The sequence below is a fragment of the Lepidochelys kempii genome, chromosome 3 (assembly GCF_965140265.1).
Source record: "Lepidochelys kempii isolate rLepKem1 chromosome 3, rLepKem1.hap2, whole genome shotgun sequence".
Taxonomy (NCBI): domain Eukaryota; kingdom Metazoa; phylum Chordata; order Testudines; family Cheloniidae; genus Lepidochelys; species Lepidochelys kempii.
In genome coordinates this window covers 20,948,124-20,971,590 of record NC_133258.1, presented here as the reverse complement: position 1 = coordinate 20,971,590, position 23,467 = coordinate 20,948,124, and the positions used below count along the sequence as shown (strand labels likewise).

Sequence of the window (23,467 nt, the reverse complement as noted above, 5' to 3'; positions counted from 1 at the left end):
ATGGATGATCACAGATTCTGGTTTTCAGTTCCTATTTTACTCCTTTTCTGTTTTTCTGTTTGGTTATTTCAGTGTCTTGTAACATTCCAGAATTATTTTTTTGAGATTTATTTGAAATCAGAGGTTTCCCTTAGCAATGCAACAAACATAAATGTTTTCAAAAATTAGATTTTAAGAGGCTCTTAACAGTATTTTTCCTATTTTTCTACACTGTGTGTAAGCACACACACACAAATATCTTGCTTATCACATTGCTTCTACACACAAATAAATGAACCATAGCCATGATTACAGGAAGTATACAGGTTGTAATTTAAAGTGGGCAGGGTGAAGAGAGGGGGAGGGCTCTGAGTTACTACAGAGAATTCTTTCCCAGGTGTCCGGCTGGTGGGTCTTGCCCACGTGCTCAGGGTCTAACTGATCACTATATTTGGGGTCGGGAAGGAATTTTCCCCCAGGTGAGATTGGCAGAGAGCATGGGGGGAGGGTTCGCATTCCTCTGCAGTATGGGGCATGGGTCACTTGCAGGTTTAGGTGGATTCTCTGTAACTTGAAGTCTTTAAACCATGATTTGAGAACTTCAGTAACTCAGCCAGAGTCTATTATAGGAGTGGATAGGTGAGGTTCTGTGGCCTACAATGTATAGGAGATCAGTCTAAATGATCATGATGGTCCTTTCTGACCTTAAAGTCCATGAATCTAAGACAATTCCCACAAAGTCCTTTTAAATAAACCTCTCTTTCTGTTTTTTCCAGGGTTTCTTACCAAAGGCAGCCTGATGTAAATTAATGAACAGATTACTACTCTTGACCTTGCACATTATCTCTTAAACATGTTATCAATCAGGGATAAAACAAAACCTTGTACTCCCATGCTAGCTATCTTCTAATGGATACAACTGTAGCTTTCTGTTAATGTTTTACACATTTATCCCTAACATTCAGCATCACCTTTATATAACACATCAAGCATTGTCTTTTATTACCGCCCTGTCAGATATCAGTTTGTTAGCAATAAGCTTTCCTAATTTGGGATCTGATCATGCAAGGTTCTAAGAGTACTCACTGGGAGTCGAGGACACTCAACACTATAGGAGGTGTTCACTACCTTGGCAGGATAGAGTACAGGTTGAATGGCTGTTTCACCAATGTAAAAATCATTCAAGAAGAGACATTTGGCAGCGTAGGTTAGAAAGCAGTTACTGTCTTCAACTCTAGGCCCAGAGCAATATCTAGGAACTAGTCATTTAACATTTCAAAATTTATTTAAAACACCCATATCCTTTTAATCCTGATTCCACATTATTGTAACCTTCTCCTGGACTACCTTCTTGGTGTTCAACAGAGGTGGGCAGGAGCTAGGTGATAAGACATATAGTTGTGGTTCTTGATCTGCTTCTCTCAGAGCATTGCAAGAGGAATGGATTTAACATGAGGAGTCTCTAGTTTACTTTTAAAAATATCTATATCTATATCTATATATATTTTCTGTCCACTCATTTACAATCATTTTGCCGTCTTCATCCTCATTGCTTTTCTATCTAATTTTTTTTTGTTCTGGTGCTAAACGCAACCAGGCAAATACAGGAGTAAATTGCTCACCTCAAGTGTTGACGACATGATGAACTGCAGCTTCCATTTGGACAGCATAATCAGAGCAATTGTGTTCTGGTGATGTGTAATGGAAACATAGCTTGAAACATTAATGAGGAGAATAAAACAAATCATTCTGAGTCAAGATTAATTTTAAGAAAACTGTCTTTGGAACACAGCATCAGGAAGGAACTCCTGACAAGTAGCCTGAAGAACTCCAAATATTACCCAACTCTTTACTTTATGTTTAGGGGGACAGTGAGATTTGGGTTAGAAGTTTAAGATCTTGTCAGCCAAGACTCAGAGGGCGTACAACAAAGGCACAGTTGAAGCAGGTAATCCCTTCTTAATATGAAGCTTTAAGAGTTCTACATACTCCTAGTCTTAATGTTTGTATTTCCAAACTACACTGAAATTTATTACAATGGTCACCTGACCCTTACGTTCCACCGCTTCTAGCCAACTACCCAGTTCCAGGCAAGAACAGATTTAGGTCGTAGATACTTATGCCTACTAGGGTCTCTACAGAGAACTGTTTGAACCTAAGAACACAGTAAGTACTACTGCCACTCAACAAACAGCCACTGAGTTCCAGTCAGCTGCATGGATAGCATGAACAACAAATCCGCTGCCTAGTGCCCAGTCTGAGTAACCTGACTGTGAACTGGGCAAACTTAGTGCAGGTATACAGGGAAACATTCTCTTGCTGGGTTTTAGAGCTACCCTGTGGAGGATACTCCAGCCATTCCATGACCCAGCAGTCCCTTCACCATGGGAAGGAGGGAAAGGTGGAAAATCCAAAGACTGAAGGAAACTCCAACCCTGTAGAAGCAGCTTAAAGCAGGAAGCCTGGGAGTTGGGCTGACAAAACTGGGTTTTACCAGGCCAAAATCTGTGTATTCCCGCCTCCAGAAGCATGTGGATGGAACTACACAGTATTTCTCTTTGCAATGGCAGAGCACCACTTACTGAGAATAAGCTCCAAATTAGCATTTTAAGCAGTACTCAAATAGAAAGGAGACCTGTGCCTCTAAAGCTCTCTGAGCTACAGTTTGCCACAGCAGAAAGTGCAAACCTTTAGGCAACAGCACTGGTTTAAATTCTTTAGAAATTTTAAAGCAAACAGCCTCCTGTACCATTTTAGAAGAAATCAGATAATATACCAGTGTGCATAATTGAAATAATAGGGAGTTAAATACAACTGGCCACAGTTTATTTGTGAACTCTTGCCTGTGCTATGTTTAGTGACTAGTGCTTGCATTATATATCAGCATGAAGTCTTCTCTCCCCACCCAGAGATAGAATTTGTGAGCATTAAGGACACCAGTGAGCTGCTATTCAATGTTCTTACACCTCCATAGAGAACAGGTGGGAACTGTTCTCAATAGGCTTAATTTCCTGACTGACAATGGATCGTGTGACTCAGGTTTTGAGGACAGAAATTTCAACTCTGGATGTTATTCTTCGGAGTCTCAGGAGTTGGAGCCACACCTATCCCTAATGAAAGCACTAGGGATAGATTTGGCTCTCTAACTCCATCCTTAGGCATATTACATTGGTAAAATATAGTATCAGTATGTATTCGTTTCTCTTCTAAACAGGTCTGTCTATCTCTTGCCACATTTGGAGTCCTCTGAAATTATTTCATGTACTTGAAGGAGTTCACTGACTTCACATTCTTTTGTCATCTGACTGCAATTTTTTCATTCCTTTGTAAGGGAGAAAGTCTTTTCATGGAGAGAAGTATATAGAGAATGTGGTAATTTGGATGAGTTCAGACTATGCATATTCACCCAGAGAGAGAATCTGTAGTCACTGACGCTTACATAACCAGCCCTGCATGACTGCGGATTGTGAAATATGAAAAAACACAGCAAATTCCTTGACACATTTTTTAGTTCAAGGGAGTAGGATTGAGGCCTTCAAGGTTGCAAGATCTACCATTTAGTACTATTGAAAGTGTCCGGCTGTAGGAGTCTGTTGAAGGTACTGATAATCTCATCCATGTCATATTGCTGTTTGCCTTTCACTTATAAAGGTCTCTTAGTTCTTGTGGGATTTTAATTTAGCTTTGAGAGATCTCATAAATTTATCTGTTTTGGTCAGCAGGTGGTCTCTCTCTAAGAAGTCTTTGCTGGCTGTGAGCTCTCGAAAGCTTGTTCTTGCTTTCTGCCTTTTCCCCAAATAGGATAGCTTTATGTTTGTCCTGGATTTTCGTATGCAGGTTGTTTTCCCTCATCTTCCATAATATTTGCCCAAATTCCTCCACAAACCTTTGCAGGAGCTTTTACTCCGTAGATGCTTCAAGGAACTTAACATTTTATTTGTTATATTTGGGCAGATTTAATAAATCACCGAACATTAGTTCTTGCTATTTCCAGATAGATGAAGGATTGCACTAGGATCTCGCAGCTTGGTTGAATGTCTGTTCCTCTCAGCACCTACTCTGCTGCTTATGGGCAAAATAAACAAACTGAAGTCTGTGGGAGAATATACTCCTCATACCTTTGTCAAAGTAGATTTTGCAGCATCTGCAGATGTGATAGTTGGTCACCAACTGCGCTAAGTTTTAGTGTAATGACAGGCTCAGTCCACCTGCACCTACTTTCAAGGATTCTCAAAGATTTGTCATTTACCCAGACTTGATAACGGGTATTGCTGAAAAGTGACAGATATAATACAAAGTTTCCAATTCAGCAACATTCTTAAGCATGTGCCTAAGTCTCTGCTCAAGTGCTTTGTTGAATCAGTGTCAAATTGTGTTAGTTTCTGTAACCTCCCCTTTTCCTCATTCAATTTCCTACTGGCTGCTGATAATGGGAAGGGGATGGGTATATAGCAGCCCAACATTAAAGTTTTAAAATATGCTGAATTTATCTGGCATGATGGAGAGAAGGATTATAAAAATGCTCCTTTCCTTTCTCTAGCTTTACACTATGTTTTCTTATGGTTTTTCCAATTGCAATTTTATTTGCTATTTTATGCAATCCCCTCTCTTGAACTGTTTGTTAAATATTATTTCTACTTTGATCTGTGAAACAATTCTGTGCCTGCTCTCACTGGGTTTACGTTAAACTATTCCTTATTGTTTTCTGTTTTTCCTTTTCATTTAGTGCTTTCTTTCCCCCCCTGTTCATTTCCTTAATTTTTTTTTAACATTGCAGTAACATAAATTCAATATGAAACTACAGTCTCCTTATCTATTCGCCCTATATTTTCAGACCATGGCTTTCACTATAGTATCTGAGCACTTATGGTCAAGTCTCTTTCTTACCTATCAGCTATGGTCCTTGGTTAGGAGTCTCTCACTTCTCATTTCGGTATAAATCAAATATAACAAGTCTGTGTAAGCCAAGAAAATCTATTAATTTATTTCTCCCATGTCAGTGTTCCAGCACATGATGCACAGATCTACACAGTACAGCCGGCATGTTCCCCCAGCATAAGAAGAGATGCTTCTTTTGAGGAAATGCTTACTCAGAACTCTTTGCCATGCTTTAAGTCTGAGACAGGCCTACTCCTGCAGAGACACCATTCAAAAGGCAGTAAAAAGGGCAGAGATAAATGTGTTTTGTGAGTGCAATAGAAGCTTTGTAACCATCAATCAAAAGCAAACCTGTCAATGAAGTCTAAGTTTCCTGAAAGTGATCATTACAACTGACTATGGTAAATGTTGATCACCATAACTGAATTAGACTCTATGCAGTGACTACAAACCCCTTGTACGAAGTGAAAACCTCAAAAGTGGGATCAAAACCTGTGTTCGTGTTTTCTGTCAGTCATGAGCTTGCTTTGCCTCTTTTGCAGCTTTTCAGCTGCTGTCTGGTTCTCAAACTATATGATTCATTCAGAGAACTCTTACACTGGCTAAGCTAAAGTTTCCTTTCAGAAAATGTTTTCTATAATGATGGCACCACGTGCCTGTTGGCTTATGTTCACAGGTCATAATCTCATCAGAAAAATAAAAACCCCATGACCCTTACACTCTTTCCGCCTATCCTTCCATGTTGCTGATAACATTCTGTCATTATTTCGAAGGTCAGACACTCACATAAGGATAATTCTAGCAGTTCACGTATTGTTAATAAATTTCCCTCTTTTGATCCTGTAGTCCCTCTTGGATTTCCAGCAATTCTATACTAAAGAATTTTGTTTTCTCATAAGAGGCCCTTATTTAATATTGTGGTGACTTCTTTCTTTCCTGTCATTATGAAAATACTTCCCAACTTCATAATCAGGCTTTCAACACAATTGAGTCTAAATTATTAACTCAAGGGGTCAGTGAATTGAATTTTGTATCATAATACATCACTTGGCAAAGGAATTGTGACTAACTTTTTATTTACCTCTGTTATGACCCAATCCTGCTCCCACTGAAGTCAATGGGAAATTTGCCACTGACTTCAATGGAAGAAGGTTCAGGCTGTTACTGAGGAACAAAAGGAGCAGTTCTGTGTGTGGAGACAGAAGTAGGTCTGTCAATTCACCTCTCAATCTTCTTTTTGAGAAATTAAACAGCATGAGCTCTCTCACTGCAAGGCATTTTCTGCAGCTCTGGAATAATTTTGTGGCTCTTTCCTGCATCCTCTCCAGTTTTTCAACATCTTTTTTAAAATGTGGATACTCAAACAGTACACAGTCGTCCTGTATTGTTTCATCAGTGACATATGCAGAATTAAAATCATCTCCCTTTTACTCATTATTCCCCTTTTTTACATCCAGGGATCACATTATTCCTTTTTGCCACAGCACAACTGAGGGAGCTCATGTTGAGTTAATGTCTACCATATCCCCTACACTCTTTCAAGACTCACTGCTTCCCAGGATACAGTCCTCCTGTGGGTATGACCTCCCCTGTAACAGAGGCCATAGAACATCCCCAAAATAATTCCTAGGACCTATCTTTTAGAAAAACATCCAATCTTGATTTAAAAATGGTCAGCAATGGAGAATCACCATGACCCAGAGTAAATTGTTCCAATAGTTAATTACTCTCACCGTTAAAAATTTACATCTTAATTCCAGCCTAAATTTGTCTAGCTTCAATTTCCAGCCACTGTATTAACTTACACCTTTGTTTGCTAGACTGAAGAGCCCATTTTTAAATATTTGTTCCCAGTATAGGTACTTACAGACTGTAATCAACTCCCCCTACAACCTTCTCTTTGTTATACTATCCTTGACTCTATAACGATAAGACAAGTTTTCTAATCCATTAATTATTCTCATGGCTCTTCTCTGAACCCGCTCCAATTTATCAACATCCTTTTCGAATTGTGGATACCATGTCTGGACACAGTATTCCAGCAGTGGTTACACCAATGCCAAATACAGAGGTAACCTCTCTACTCCTACTTGTATTAAACAATGACCACCTGGGCCTGAAAAAAGGCCACCAGGGCTCAGTTGCAGGGAGGGTGCTCAGAGAGAAGGACAAGCTCTCCAGGGAGAGAACCCTTCCCAGAGACCACAGGCCTCAAGGAAGAGGGCTGTGCGATCCCTGAGCCCAAGGGTGGGGAAGACTTTATTTCAAGGTTATTTTGGGATTTAATGAAGTAGAACCCCAGCAGGGAACTTTTGTTTCACACCCATCTGGATTGTGTGGAGTTCTTAAAGGGCTCTGTGAGAAGGGAAACCAAGGCAGGGAGTGCCTGCAGCACCCCACTAGGTCAAAAAGGGGACTCTACAGGACAGGCACACCCCACAACAATCCTCATTTGATGATGACTCTGCCCACTGACGACTGCTTTTTGAGAACTGTCAGTTAACCAGTTCTTAATTCATTTAATGTGTGCCGTGATACTGTGGAGTGCTAAATCTTAAAATCAGAATCTCATGCAGTATTAAGTCAAATGCCTTACAAAAATGCAAGCATGGTACATTTAAGTCATTACCTTTATCAGTCCAACTTGTAATCCTGTAAAAAATGAAATCAGGTTTGTATGACAAGACCTATTTTTCATGAAACCATGTTGACAGGCATTAATTATATTCCTATCCTCTAATTTATTATAGGGCTGTCAAGCGATTAAAAAAATTAACCACGATTAATCGCACTCTTAAACAATAGAATACCATTTATTTAAATATTTTTGGATGTTTTCTACATTTTCAAATATATTGATTTCAGTTACAACACAGAATACAAAGTGTACAGTGCTGACTTTATATTTTGATTACAATTATTTGCACTGTAAAAAAACAAAAAGAAATCATATTTTTCAATTCACCTAATACAAGTATTATAGTGCAATCTCTTTATCATGAAAGTTGAACTTACAAATGTAGAATTATGTACAAAAAAACCTACATTCAAAAATAAAACTACGCAACATTTTAGAGCCTGCAAGTCCACTCAATCCTACTTAATGTTCAGCCAATTGCTCAGACAAACAAGTTAGTTTACATTTACAGGAGATATTGCTGCCCGCTTCTTATTTACAATGTCACCAAAAAGTGAGGACAGGTATTTGCATGATGCTTTTGTAGCCGGTGTCGCAAGATATTTATGTGCCAGATGCGCTAAAGAGAGTCCATGCTTCATCCACCATTCCAGAGGACATGCATCCATGCTGATGATGGGTTCTGCTCGATAACAATCCAAAGCAGAGCGGATCGACACAGGTTCATTTTCATTATCTGAGTCAGATGCCACCAGCAGAAGATTGATTTTTTTTTTTGGTGGTTCAGGTTCTGTAGTTTCCGCATCAAAATGTTGCTCTTTTAAGATTTATGAAAGCATGCTCCACACCCTGTCCCTCTCAGATTTTGGAAGGCACTTCAGATTCTTAAACCTTGGGTTGAGTGCTGTAGCTATTTTTACAAATCTCACATTGGTATCTTCTTTGCATTTTGTCAAATTTCCAGTGAAAGTGTTCTTAAAATGAACATGCACTGGGTCACCATCATAGACTGCTATGACATGAAATATATGGCAGAATGTGGGTAAAACGGAGCAGGAGACATAGAATTCTCCCCACAAGGAGTTCAGTCACAAATTTAATTAACACATTTTTTTCTAAATGAGCATCACCAGCATGGAAGCATGTTCTTTGGAATGGTGGCTGAAGCATGAAGGGGCATACAAATGAAAATGAGCAGGTGTCGGTCCGCGCTGCTTTGGATCGTTATCAAACACTTGTATGAGTGAATTGAAAAATACTATTTATTTTATCATTTTACAGTGCAAATATTTGTAATAAAAAATAATATACACTTTGATTTCAATTACAACATCGAATACAATATATAAACAAAAAAGTGGAAAAACATCCAAAATATTCAATAAATTTCAATTGATATTCTATTGTTTAGCAGTGAAATTAAAACTGTGATTGTGATTAATTTTTTAATCGCAATTAATTTTTTTAGTTAATCACATGAGTTAACTGCAATTAATCGACAGCCAATTTTTTATTAATAAAACCGTGTATTGCCTGGAAATGATTTCACACCCAGATCATCCTACTTGCCCCTTTTTAAATATTGATTTAACATTAGCACTCTTCCAGTCTTCTGGAATTTACTAGTTATTCCAAGATTTATTAAAAAATTAATATCAGCAGATAAGAAATCCTAAGCCAGCTTTTTTAAGATTCTTGAGTGAAAGTTACTGGGGCCCTCAGATTTTAAAATATTTATCCTTAGTAGATTATGTTTAGCATCCTTCTTGGTTACTGATGGACTAGAAAGTACTTCATCATCTTCACGTGATACAAGCACATCATTCTGCTTTTCCAAATACAAAACAGAAATATTTACTGAACATTTCTGCCTTTTCTGCATCTTTTTACCATCTCCATCCAAAAACAGGCCTAAACCATTGCTAAGATTTCTGTTGTTTCTAATACACTAAAACTCCTCTTTATTGGCCTTAGCCTTCCCAGCCATTCATTTTTCTCTGATATCTTCAGCTTCCCAATTTTCTATACTTTATAGATTCTAATTTAAATTAATTAAATTCTAATTTAAATTAATTGCTGTTTCCCCCTTTTTCCCCATCTGCTTCTTTTATTTCTAATTGATGCTTTCACTTAGCTGATGAGTGCAAATCTATACATATTGTTATGCAAACCATTTATTTTCTTTTACTATAATTTTCTCCATATTTTTTTAATAAAGTCTGTTGTACAGGCAATTTGCTACAGTTGGCCCTAAGAGAGTGTAAAATCCTACACCACTAAAGAGAGTGGCAAAGGCTAAGGAGGTTCTGGAGGTCTCATCAGAAGGGGCATGGGCAAAGGTGTCCTCTTCCAATGAAATGTGTCACAAAATGGCTGTGAGCAGGCACATACAAGAGGAAAAGATATATCGAGGAGGGACTGAGATTTGAAGGGAATGTAGGTGACACCAGGCATTCTGTCTTACATGGCAGCTGGACTGGCCAATCTTTGGATACAGAAGATTTCACTTGAAAGAATTCATTTTGGTTGCCCAAGTTTGATTTTAATCCTAAATGCTCTCAAGAACTTTAAGAACTGCTGGATTCCTTGGGCTTAAAGGCAGATTCTAAACTGGAAGAATGGACAGTAATATATATCCCGTTATTAGAAAAAGAAAAAAGAAGATAGTAGCAACCTTGGAATTGTAGACCAATAAGCCTTCTTTCAGTACCAGGTAAATTAAAGGGAATGATAAAATATCTATATGAGCATAATATGATCATGAATAATCAGAGAGTGACTTTTGTAAAGGAAAATTGTGCCTCTCTTATCTACTCGATTTTTCTGGATGCACTAAAAATAAATAAAATACATACATAAATAATGGACACAGGAGATTTGGTTGAAATGATGCATATGGATTTTCAAAGTCTTAGATACAATCCCTCCCTCTGTGACTTTTAAGTCCCCAAGACTGTGAAGAAAAGTAACTAATAATGGGGTGAGAGGCAAAGTTCACTCATGCACTAGAAACTAGTTAAGAGACAGAAAACAAAGAATGGGCATAAAGGATCAATTTTCAACATTGCAAAAGGTAACAGTGAGGTGCTCAACAATCCATATTAGCTATGTTTGATATTTTATTAATGATCTGAAAAAGGGGATGAACTGCAACAAAATTTGCATATGGCACAAAATTACTTAAGTTAGTCAAGACTGGAGAAACGTCAGAGAGACTCAACAAAGCAGGGTTATTGGACTGCACCAGGGTGGGTGAATTCATTGTTGACTAATGTAATGGAAGATACATTGGAAGAAACAATTTGAACTACTCAGACATGCTGCTGGATTCTAAATGAGCTGTAACCACTCAGGATAAAGAGCGGGGTGTACTTTGCACATGGAATGGGATAACAGTGTTTTCAATCAATGATGCCCTCAAACTTGAGTTCAGTTCTGGTCATCATCATCATCATCTCTCTCACACACACACACGAGAGAAAAGACTGGGTCTGTTTTGTCTGGAGAAGACTACCAAGAAGGGTCATGGTAAAGGCATTTGTTTTAGTTCAAAGAGAAGTTCTATTGTCTGTGTCACGCAGAAGGTCAGAATAAATGATCACAGTGGTTTCCTTCTGGCCCTATAATCTATGAACACCAAGGAATGACTGGCTCAGTGAGGGTAAATTAGCTTGTCCCATTTTCTCTCTCCCCCCCCAATACAAGAATATAGGGCCATCCAAATAAAAAAAAAAGAGGCAGCAGAACAAACTGCTAAAAGGAATCACATTTTTCTTTTTACTCAGTGCACAATTAACCTGTGGAACTCACCACCACAAGGTATCACTGAGGCCAAGAGATTAGCAGAATTCAAAAAAATATTTATTTGTTTAGACTTATACGTACATCCATTAACAAGGAAAGCCTATTCCTTGCTTTGGGTACTCTTTGACTATTCTTAAATACATACCCATAAACCAGGCCATTCATTTAACTGTCTATCCATTTATACTGATACTCAGCATCTGGAGAAAGGGAAAAATGCAGTCATTTGGAGGGTTATTCCCACCCCTGCATTGCCCCTTTTCTCATTGGAGATACCATTGGCAGAGTCTCCCGTACGACACAGTAGCAGTCACACAGAGGACACAGAGAGAAACTCCTACTTGGAATTCTGACAAGAGGACTGAGGCCAGCAGGGGATGCAGCTGTGGCGATAGGGTGATCCCTGACAATATCCCCATACCATTCCTAGCTCTGATGTCAAACTCTAGCACAGCTCAAAGCCTCCAGAGTTCTGGCTGAGGGGCAACCATGGAGTGCAAGAGAGGCTGCAGGACAATGCTACTGAGATTTCACTTCTTCCCTTTCATGCCTGCCAGCATATTCTATCAGGTTTCTCCCATCACTGTTCACAAAGAGGACAATATTTGATTAGATTATGACAGTGTTTTAAACTAAGTACCAAAAATTAAACCTGCTAAATATTCACTAAGGATATAAAAACTAGTGAACTGCTAGAATATATACAACACATTAAGCTCCAGATCAGAACAGTAAAACATGAGCAATGAAAGGTTCATAAAAAGCAGTGAATTTAAGACCAAACCAAAAACTTATACAATAAAGGAATATCACAAAAGAACTATACAAAAATAAAACCAAATGATCTAGCTACTAAACTACACATATGTGCTTGAAATCTTGTGGGAATCAAATATTCCAGTAAAAATAAAAAGGGAGATGGAAACACAAGTTTCTTATTATCACACTTCATACATTATAAAACATAAGTTAACTTATTTTTGGCAAAAGGACAAAGGTTGCACAACACTCTGGCTTACACAAATATTTTTTTATTGTTAAATGCATCTTAAATGTAGCATGTCATAGATTAACTTCAAGCACACATTGCACAGTGCAGTTTCAGTGTCCTAAAGATACCTACGTTTCAACACATTGACAAATATCATGCTGCCAGTATCCACCGGGCCAGGTGTAACAAAAATTACTCAACAATTCATAGTTAATGGAAACCAGATAAAACAATTTGAGTAATAAAATCATACATATGGAGAGCAAAGAAAAGTTGATATTTTTGGACAAATTACTGCACTTGATATTTTCTAGAACACTCCCTTCTTGCAAAACAAACAAACAAACAAAAAAACAGTTACACAAGTTCCTTCAGAAAACTTTGTTTATAATCACAGAATGAGTTATGCCTGTGGAACTAGATTGGGTTAAGTTAAGGTTTCAGTTTTTGAAAAAATTGCTGTTTCTTTTAGAGGGGGGGAAAAGCTTGAATGGGAGGGGACATGGTTATGAAGAAGTGAATGGATATATATATATGAGCATTGCATTCCTGCTCCCGTCCCGGTAGGGAGTTAATATAAAAGAAGAGGTGAATATTTGGGAGGAGGGGAAGTGAAGAATCTCACTATTATTAATTCTTGTGATTTATTGCTAAGAGTTGACAGTGTGCTAGGCACTCACATTCAAAGGAATGTCCCTGCCTGAAGTCACTTGTTATCTAGAAAACATTAGACACAAAGGAGCTCACTGAAAATGTTGAGATATAAAGGAAAATGTGAACACCAGATATGAGATCTTCCCCCTCTCACACATCCAAACTTCTCTGCTTAAACTAGGTCTATGCCAGAAAAGCAAGAATTTTAGTACATTTGCATTTCATTTAAAAAGAAAGACTGTCCTAACTCTACTACTACTGACACTTTATATAATTAAAAATGTTTAAATCTCTAATTCATTTTTCACAGTTTATGCTTTTTTTCATTTACATTTAGCATTCTATTCATCTTCAGACAATAAGAGCAGATTGACCCGTAACACTTCCCTTAAAAAATGTCAATTTTTGTTATTAGTTAGTTTGAGTTTTGGGTTCTCATGCAATAACACAATGCAGAAATCAAATATCTAGTGGTCTCAGCACAGGATTATTAGCAAGGAACTCTGGAATTTCAGTCCGAGTACCATCACTACCTCCTTCTAACCTTGTGCAAATCAGTTAACTATTCTGCCTTTGTTTCTCTTTCTGTAAAATGGAAATATTTACTTTTCTGGTTTACTAGGATTTTGTGAGGTTTAATGTTTGCAGATTGCTCTGACATTATGAAAGCACTATGGAAGCCCTAAGTATTCTTATTCTTAAACATTTATATTACAGTAGCAATTTGAGACTGAATCAGGCCCTCATTTTACTAGGCTATTATTCTATTGGTTATTATTTGAATTCATGGCACTGGTAGTGGATGTTTAAATAATAAGTAAATATTCAAGGAAATTTTGAAAAATTATGCAAACATTTTGACACATATTACCATAGGCTTTTCAAAACACATTAATTAGGTGCATGTTGATCCTGAAACTAGCTAGTAGTATCCCTCTTAATGAAAAAAAAAACACCTTATCCATGACATGCAGCAGCATATATGTTATGTGATCTTCCATTCAAATTATATATTGCATAATATTATTAAAATGTAAACATATCAAAGGGCATCACTGCCAATAATGACATTTACTACTGAATTACCAAACCAGATTACTCAAGTTAATTAACGTTCATAGCATCCTTTGAGATAGATCAGTCCTGCACAAATACCTACCTCATCTCACAAATAGGGAATTCCTACTATTCTGAGTTGGCAGCAGTTCCCTATACCTCTTTTGCAGGGGTGTAAATTGCTACGCATGGTGCTTTACAGTGGAAAAATCAGAGCATATATTTCTGTATCACTCTCTTCTTTTCTGGAGTCAGACACTCACGAAAAGTAACTGAATGTCATTTACTTTAATAAGACTTGGTCTGAAAGTAGGGGGGATGCTGCTTCTACACAAAGGATGTGGAATCATATTATTGTCTTTGTTGATTAATCAGATGCAAAGCGTGGGGGATGCTCTGCTGAGCAACACCACTTCCCTTCCCCAAGGCTGACATACCTGGAGTTCCGATGCCCGCTTCATCATTTCAAGGGTGATGTAGCAACCGATTGAATGACCAATCAGCACAAGCTTCATATCTTTTGGCACGTTCTTTCTGAGGAAGTCCAACTTGTGCTCAATTTGTCCGTGAAGTCCAAAGACATCCTCTAGCTCTTTAATATCCGTGTCTGAAAAATAAAACAAATACACATTCTTTTATTTAAGGGCATTTCCACGAACTCATCTCTCCCCACTTCTCTAGGAAACTCTCTGAAATGAAAATAATTTGTAATTTTGAGTGATCACCCACTGATAAACATAGACCTTCATTATGACCTGCACAGGATGTGAAATGTTGCGTCTAACTGAGGAAAGGGAAGGACTCAGCAACCCAGGGAGCTGGGAGCATAACACCCCAGAACGATGCTCTCTCTTCAATGGCTTTTCATTCAATTCAAGATCAAATTCAAGGCTTTGGTCCTGATCTTCAAAGTCCTCTATGGACTGACTCAGGTTCCTCAGGGACAATTTACCCTGTGTGATCATGACCTACCACAACAGCCGTGTACCGCATGAACAATGGAACCAGAAACCTAAGGATCAAAACTAACACACTCAAGATAGAACTTTTTCTCCAAACAGACCACAGTTGTGGAACTTGTTTCCAGAAAAGGTCAGAAGGATCACGAACCTTCGGGCCTTCAGTGCATAATATAAAATCCACTTCTTCAACATCACACTCTCCACCTTCAAAATAACCCTACCAAAATCTCACATTTAAAAACACAGAGGTGCTCGCGCACACACCAAGAGAGAGGTATACACAGATTGTTTTGAGTCCACTTTAATAAACTTGTAAATATATTTACACAAGTTCTTAGAGTTCACCAATCACTGCATCCGATGAAGTGAGCTGTAGCTCACGAAAGCTCATGCTCAAATAAATTGGTTAGTCTCTAAGGTGCCACAAGTACTCCTTTTCTTTTTGTGAATACAGACTAACACGGCTGTTACTCTGAAACCAATCACTGCTAATTCTCTGCTCCACCAAAGACTTTGTGTAAGCCCAGGCAAGTGTCTCAGTGCCTCAGTTCCCATCTGTAAAATTGGGACAGTAGCATCTCCCTACCATGAAGGAGTTTTGTGAGGATAGATACATTAAAGACTGTGAGGCACTCAGATATATTTAAGTACCAAAGAGAAAGAGAGAGAGAGAGACGTAGACAGGGCCAAATTCTCATTTACAAATACTATACATAGAATAAATGACATTTATACCCTCTCTTTAAAGGCCCTTTCCACAATATAAAGGGGGTTGAGCATAAATGAGAATCTAGTCCACAATACTGCTAATGCTGACATCAAAGTTTTAAATCCATGTACAGTAAATTTCTTGCCAATCACAGTCAGCAGTTTTAAATACTAAAATTTTTTCACATTAATGCAGTAGCCACTTTCCTAGATGGAATGAGCTGGTACTGTACTAGACGACCTTTTTGGTTGCTTATATAAAATGACCTTTTAATGCAAAATGATAATTGTTAAAAGAAAATAATGTATCCGAATATCTCCCCCCCCCACCAAACCTCAAGCAAATTACCACAGAGTTTGCCACAGAAAGGGCTTTGTTCAACCAAACTAATACTCCTAGTAAAACTGTTATTGGTCACGTCCTGGTATGATTTATATTAGGTTGCTTTAAATGAAAAAAGAAAAAAGGTTTTATTAAAACACATGTGAGGGACAGAAAATTAGATGAGAAGCAATGTTTTGCCTATGAGGCTTTCTGCAGGTAATGGAAAATGAAAAAGCTTGTTCTGTTTTCCAAAACTTCAAATAAGGGCCTAAGGCCAAAACATTGTTTTTCATCTTAATTTCTGTTTTTAGCAAAAATTGTCTTTACTACTTTTTATTTGTTTATTTGGCAGCCTAACTTCATGCAGGAGATAGCTGGCCACCTCACTCATCTCAGTAAAAGTACACAGAGGACATGTCAAATTCAGAATAGCAGTATGGTTCATGGTTAGGGCATGACTCTTCACTAGAACTCAGTAGAGTGGAGTTCTATTCCAGGCTCTTCCACTAACCTACTGTGGGACCTTAGGTGAATCAGTTTCCCTCTCTAAGCCTGTTTCTGATCCCATCCTTTATTTGTCTTGTGTTGCTAACTTTCTGGATTTTATTGAGAGTCTTGTAATATTGGACGTTTTACTTAAAGCCCCGGTACCTAGAAAGAAGTGATTTTATGGGAATCTCAGCTTTCATTTTAAAAAATAGAATACAATAAAAATAAATCTGTAACTCTCATTATTGTAGAGAAAAGCTCAAAAATATGTACCACAAAGTTAAAAAAACAGATGGCAAATAGAAAACATGCATAAATAATAACAACAATAAATTTATCTCATGATTTTCTGTGGGGCAGGAGTCATGGTTTTTGAGCATTTGGGGTTCAGATACTGTGTCTTTCTACATTACAAACTTCAGGTCAGGGAAAGTTGCTCACCATGCGTATGTACATTACCTGACACAATGGACATACCAAAAACTCTTGTGTAATACATCAACAACTATGGGCAAACATAGTGCCAACATTTTCAAGCTAGTCTTCCTGAAGATAGGCACCTAAATCCATATTTAGTCACCCAAATAAGTGACCTATAAGCTTCTAAGGTACCCACAGCTCTTATTAATTTCAGTAGGAGCTGTGGCTGCTCAGAACCACTGAAAGGATGGCCACTTATTTAGATGCCTAATTGTAGATGGCAAGCATGTTCTTTTCTTTTCTGGTATATTGTGAGGCCAAATGACACAAGTATGACAAACACTGCATGGGAAGATAAGCATGTATTTGAGTTTTGTAGGATCCATATGCTAACTTTCAATAAATTATAGATTATGCTTTGATCCTGCACTCTTTACTCAGGTAAAACACCTATTAATTGCAATAGAAAATTGAACTGTGACCTATAGAACAATCCAGTTTGAAACTATGAGATTTTCTTCCCTTGTTTAACAGCAGTGATTATTCTAGTAACTTTCATCTCTAAACATAATAGTACAAGAGAAAAATATGAAACTGCTTTCATCGTGGAAAATAACTATGGCCCTGATCCCACAAGCAGATGTGCGCCAGTATGGAAACCTGCTGATTTCAACAGCTGTTTTCACAGATGAATAAGAATGGCCGCAAATCAATGGTTAATAGCATTTGAATAAATAAGAGATTTACTGGATTGGACCCATAAAACCCCTACTGGCAGATGCTGAAATCACTTGCAGCTTTGCCAATCATGAATAATCCACACATTCCAAACTCCAAGACTTCTACACCATCCCACATCATCATGTATCCCCATATATATTGACTTTTTTTTTTGTCCCCATATAAAATTGTCCTTGTCTCATGTTATCTCAAAGTGTCTCTCCAGTGCAAACGTTACCTTTATAATGGAAAGAAATCTATGGGAGCAGGCTTGTGTCACTGGTTTATATGATTATTTATTTATTTTTATGGAATAAAATCGTCCAGGGATTGTCCAAAATCAACATGAGTTTCTTGGGTGGAGATGTTTAAATGGGATCTTTATATAAGCAAATAGATTTGCACAAACACATTGGCAGTTCCCTCTCTAATGGCTCTACATCAGAGAAGAGAGCAAAGGACGAGCTACTTCACCTCAGGTGTGGAATAAATTGCACGGCTGAAATGGAGCTCATTTAAGCTGAATTTTTAGATAGCAGAAGTTACATGAGTTGTACCTTATGCTGAATACACCCTATCTGAGCCAAGCCATGTAGTCTTAAGACTTTATTTAGCTGAAATGTATTAAAAGAAATACTGTATTTCTTATTTTCTTTGGCAAAATGTTAATCTACTGATGTGCTTTTGGAAAAATAAGCTTGTGATCGCTTTAAAGAATCACTTTTTCTGACCTCTATTAAACCCAGAGTCAGAAAACAATGATAGATGAAATTCAAGTGTTTGTTCAGAGATTAGTTGTCTGGTTAACCTTGCTAAGAAGAATGGGACTCTGGGTGTGAGAGAAATAGCCTTTTTGGAAGGGGAAAGGGGGTAGTATTGTATGTGAGTGAAAGTAGATGAGAAGAAAATCAATGGAAGGAACAGATGGATGGGTATCTCCAGCCAGGAGGCTGTGCACCCTCAAGATGGGGGCAGGGGACAGATAGCTCAGTGGTTTGAGCATTGGCCTGCTAAACCCAGGGTTGTAAGCTCAATCCCTGAGGGGGCCATGTAGGGATCTGGGGCAAAAATTGGGGATTGGTCCCCCTTTGAGCAGGGGGTTGGACTAAATGACCTCCTGAGTTCCCTTCCAACCCCGATATTCTATGATTCTAATACAACCATATGAGCAGACAGTAACAACTCCCATGAGACTAACAGGGACATATCATTACAAAATCCCGGATCTCTTTTAAACTAGTTGCTCATAAAAGACACCAAAGGTGAGATTTTCAGGGATGAAATCGTACACTTACCTTTGTACATGCCTAATTTCTGCATGTAAATCCCTGAAGTGTGCATGCAAATAAGGGACTTTCATGCACACATGGACAGTTAGGCAACAAGATTTTGAACACTTAAGTTGGGTACCTATGAATATTTCTGTGCAGTTGCCAGGGTCAAACTTTGAAATCTGGCCCAGGATATTTAATCCTAGTGGAAGACTTCATAAAGTAATTCCATAACCCCCAAATTTTAGTCATGGTCTGCTAAGACACAATATAGACTTTCCTTTGAAATAAAGGGAAGATAATCTGGTGGAGTGCTAGAGGCAGCCATTAGTGAGAAAAGTAATTGTTTCATTTTTTTTAAATAGAAGAGTAAAGAGTGTCAGCTATCAGTTACTTTATTTTTAAGATAATAGACCAGTTCAGCCACCCATTCAGTTATGAGTCTATGTATATGGCCTTTGTCATTGAGCACTTCCCATTTTTCCAAAGATGACTATATTCCCTCGTTTCCTTCCCTCCTATCAAGCAGGCTTTGGTTTTATTTTTGCTTTGGCTTTTGTTTAAAGAATGACTCTGTAGAAATGGAGGATACCAATGTGGGCAAATAGGTGGAGTTTACATTTGGCTCTGAACACACTAAGGTGTTTCAACTAACAGTGACTCCCATATTCTTTGTCTGGCTCTGGTGAAGGGTCTATTTCCCATGGTCACAAGCCTACCCCTATAGGTCAATGGTAGTATGGATCCAGAAGAATGTAGCTGTGATGGAGGGCTGGCAAATCAGGGAGGAAAAAATGTACTACTTTTGAAAGGTGAAAAAGGGTTAATTCATCACTGTGAGAAGGGAAACAAGAACTTGGAAATAGGTCGTCCTGTAGCATAAGTATAGTATATTCACATCTATTTGCAAATATACTAAAGTAATAGAGGGCTGTGTTACAAGAGGGCTGTGTTACAATGTGGGAGGAGCTAAAGTTGCTCCAAGAGCCACTGAGTTTCAGAGAGGGACAGTTTCTCTAGAAGTTCAGAGGGATGTATGTCAACTCCACTCTCTTTGAATATTATGGTGTGTTCCCCTTTCCATGCTTTATTAACCAGTCCAGCGTGAGGAGAATATAACCTTGGGCCTGCCTTTTCTTTGCTCCTGTTGGGATAATTTGAAACCCGAGGTTGCTAAGAGGGCAGGGATTGTGATGATGACTGGCTACGGAACAGAAATGTACGTGGGGTTAAGTTTTGCCCCCCCCAGCCCCCGAGTAGCCCTAAATATGAATTACATGGAGAAATACATCAGCACTGTTTGACTGCATAATTAGATGCCCCGTTCAATGACCCTAACCCTTTCCCTTCTGATCAACCCACCACACAGCTCTTGCTCTTATTTAGTCATACAATTATTACAATTTACCAAGGGTCATGGTGGCTTCCCCATCACTGACAATTTTTAAATCCAGATTGCATGTTTTCCTAAAAGATGTGCTCAAGGAATTATTTTAGGAAAGATGTGTGGTCTCTTATACAGGAGGTCAGACAAGATGATCACTTCTGGCTTTGGAATCTAGGAATTTTTTTTTTTGCCACTGAGAAACCCAAAATAAAAATGTTAAAAGCCATGGAACTGTGCACTCAGAAACTGAACTGCAAGTTTTTGCTTTGCACATGAAATACAGGTAAATTTTTGGAAAATGTACCCCCAGAGATCTACTGCTTAAAGCCTGCATGCTTTACCAAGCCCAATTCGATTATTGAACCCTAGCTAATTTATATTAGCAAACTCCAAAATGGGGGGGGGGAGGGGAGAGGAAGCATGTAAGAATGTTCAATAAATATTTTAAAAAACCCCATTGACACTAGGAACAAGTTCTTAAAGCACTGTGTTTTAGATTAACCTTTAGACCTTAATTTGGGCCCTCCTCCCCTAGGGAACTGTTCATGAGACATTTAAGATAAATATACTATTCATTAGTGTTTATTGGAGTAATTACTTTTTGTAAAAGTATCCTCCACAAATAAATTGCCATTTTCTCAGGCTGCTGGAGTGATTCATGTGCATTATTTTCTTTATTAGAAAAATAACACAAATCTTAATTTATAAAAGACTATCTATATTTTGTTCTCAAATATTTGCTTTCCATATCTGCAATAATATTCTTTAATGCCTAATTTGTTTTTCAACAGGTCTTGTGTTAAAAATAAATCATATATGCATGATCACAACAAATGCAGTAAAAAACAAGATTTGCTTTTAAAATAAAAATTAATTACAGCAAACAAATTAACTAGACATACATATTAGTGTCTATTTTGTTCTGCATACCTAAAACTTCTCTAAGCAATAATCAGCAGAGACCTACTTTTGCTGAGATGAACATCAAGACCTAAGAGATAAAGAGACAGACCTTTGGAGCACTAAATCTTCATGAGTGCCCAAATGGGAAGTCAATACAGGTATTGTTACATATGTTTGGATGGTCCAATTCTGAGCTTCCCTACACCTTGCATACTCACTTACCTGCATGTAAATTAAGTGTGATGTGGGTATAAAACGCTACCACCCAGACAAGAGTTATAGGACTACATACAAGCAGGAAAGTGCTTGTTTAAAGATGTAACCAAGTCAGTGAGGAAGGCTGGCAGCAAGACCATCAAGATGGGAACTGTCTCTTACTATGTGTACACCGCACCCAACACAATAGGGCTCTGACCTCAGGACTACCCACAATACAAATAATATATTACAATTATAATAATAATGAGGAAGTCACATGGTGGAAATCTTGCAATTTTCTGGCATCACTAACTCGCTGAGTCTACTCCATGTGATGAGGAGGATCCGCCCGCTTGGCAGAAGTCATCTTCATTTGGTTTCTCACAGAGAAAGTCAATGTTTCGGCTGAGCAATCTGTTTGTGCTGTAAAAGGCCCTTCCCAAAAGTTCTCCCAGCCCTAGCTCCTGAGTTGGACTCTGGCAGGCAACAATCTAGTACATTTCTTACCTTATGCATTTCCTTTAGGAACTGTCTTATTTTTATTGTGTATTTGGACAACGTAAGTACTGTCCAGTTTTAGAAAGAGAAAACTGTTTCACTGATATCTGAATTCTGTTGTGTCACCAGCCTGAGGTGTGTAACGTAGCATTCCTGGACAGAGGCTTACAATATGGTGTGTTCATTCTTTAATTCTTTAGACATATAGTGGAATAATCATCATTTAATATTTGACCAGACATAAATATCTTCCCGTTTTACAAAGGGAAATTTGTGCCATCAGATTCAGGCAAAGTTTGACTGGGGGAAAGGCAGAAAAACTTCAACTCACAGTCCATTTTAATAACACCTTGTACTGTATTTCCATAGTGACTTCCATCCAAGAGCTATTATTAATTCTAATACTTTGTGCACTGTTTTTATAAAACCGAGGCTAACCCTTCACCCAAGGGATTTGTAATCTAAATTAGGCAGACAGTATATGATGACAACACATAAAGGAAAGAGGCGGGTAATCGGATAAAGGTTAAAACAAAAAAAAAGTAACATGAGTGGCATTACTCAGGACAGAGTCAATGGGGTAACTCAGTCAATAAGGTACTAGGCAAACATAAACACGGTTAGCAGAATCTGACCATAAAGAACAAAGCTTATAAGCTTTGATATGTTTGAATAGATGGAAATAGGGAAGAGGGGTAGAGAGCCCAAGAGCAGAAAGCAAAGTGAAAAGTGTGAGTATGCAGGTTGGATTTGAATGAGGAAAACAAGACAGCAGGAGAGGTGAGAAAAAAGACGAGTCTCCACCACAAGGGAGTGGAATAAGAGGAGTCATGGTGAGAATGGGAAAAGGCGGCAAGGACAGCAACACTGTGGGAAGATAAGAGCACAGGGGTAAAGGCAGGGATGAAGGAGAGGAGATTCAGGTAGAGCTGAACTGTGCAGTGCCTATAAAGGGAAGACACAGAATTTGAACTTTAAACAAGACAGACAGGAAACTAGCAACGGACTGAGAGGAAGTCGATTCAAGGTCAGCATAGCTACTGCTGACACCTCTTTTATTAGTGTTTCACAGAACTCTAACACTATACTCATCTTTGGACCTGTGACATGGACTACAAAGATCCGAGTCAGTAATGCTCTGTCTATATAATAGACTGTGATTCTGCAAGACCACAGGGAATGCCTAGGAGTTTGCAGTGAACCATGACCATGGAAGTGTGTGCTTATGTGAATGAATAAAACAGTCTGCATTTGCACAAACACAAACCTGTTCAGATTTACAGCTTGTGATTCATAGGTGAATTCAACTGAGCTCTGTGTAGCACACCTCACCTGGGTAGAATGAAAACAAAAATAAGCCTTTATTTAAGTATAACAAAAGATCAACTTTGCAACAGTAGCACTTAGGTCTCTCTTTCAGCCATAATGCAGAATTCCAAGAAAAATAAATCCATCCTAATGTCTTTGGCGCATTGCCATACCTGCAGCATTATAGCTCAGATAGAGGACTAAGAATCTTTGCAGACACTTGAAAGCCACCAGCTCTTTCTCCATGAATGATGAAAGAAGAACGGAATTCTTGGTAA

General features: G+C 38.2%; 1 protein-coding gene across 12 annotated transcripts in view; it reads right to left on the bottom strand.

Moving 5' to 3' along the window:
• LDAH (lipid droplet associated hydrolase) overlaps positions 1–23,467 on the bottom strand; it is a 182,148-nt gene that overhangs the window by 91,974 nt on the left and 66,707 nt on the right. For all 12 annotated transcript variants that reach the window (XM_073335905.1, XM_073335906.1, XM_073335907.1 and 9 more), the window contains one exon: positions 14,438–14,607. In XM_073335905.1, the coding sequence (XP_073192006.1) occupies positions 14,438–14,607 (170 nt within the window). The remainder of the gene's footprint in view (positions 1–14,437; positions 14,608–23,467) is intronic.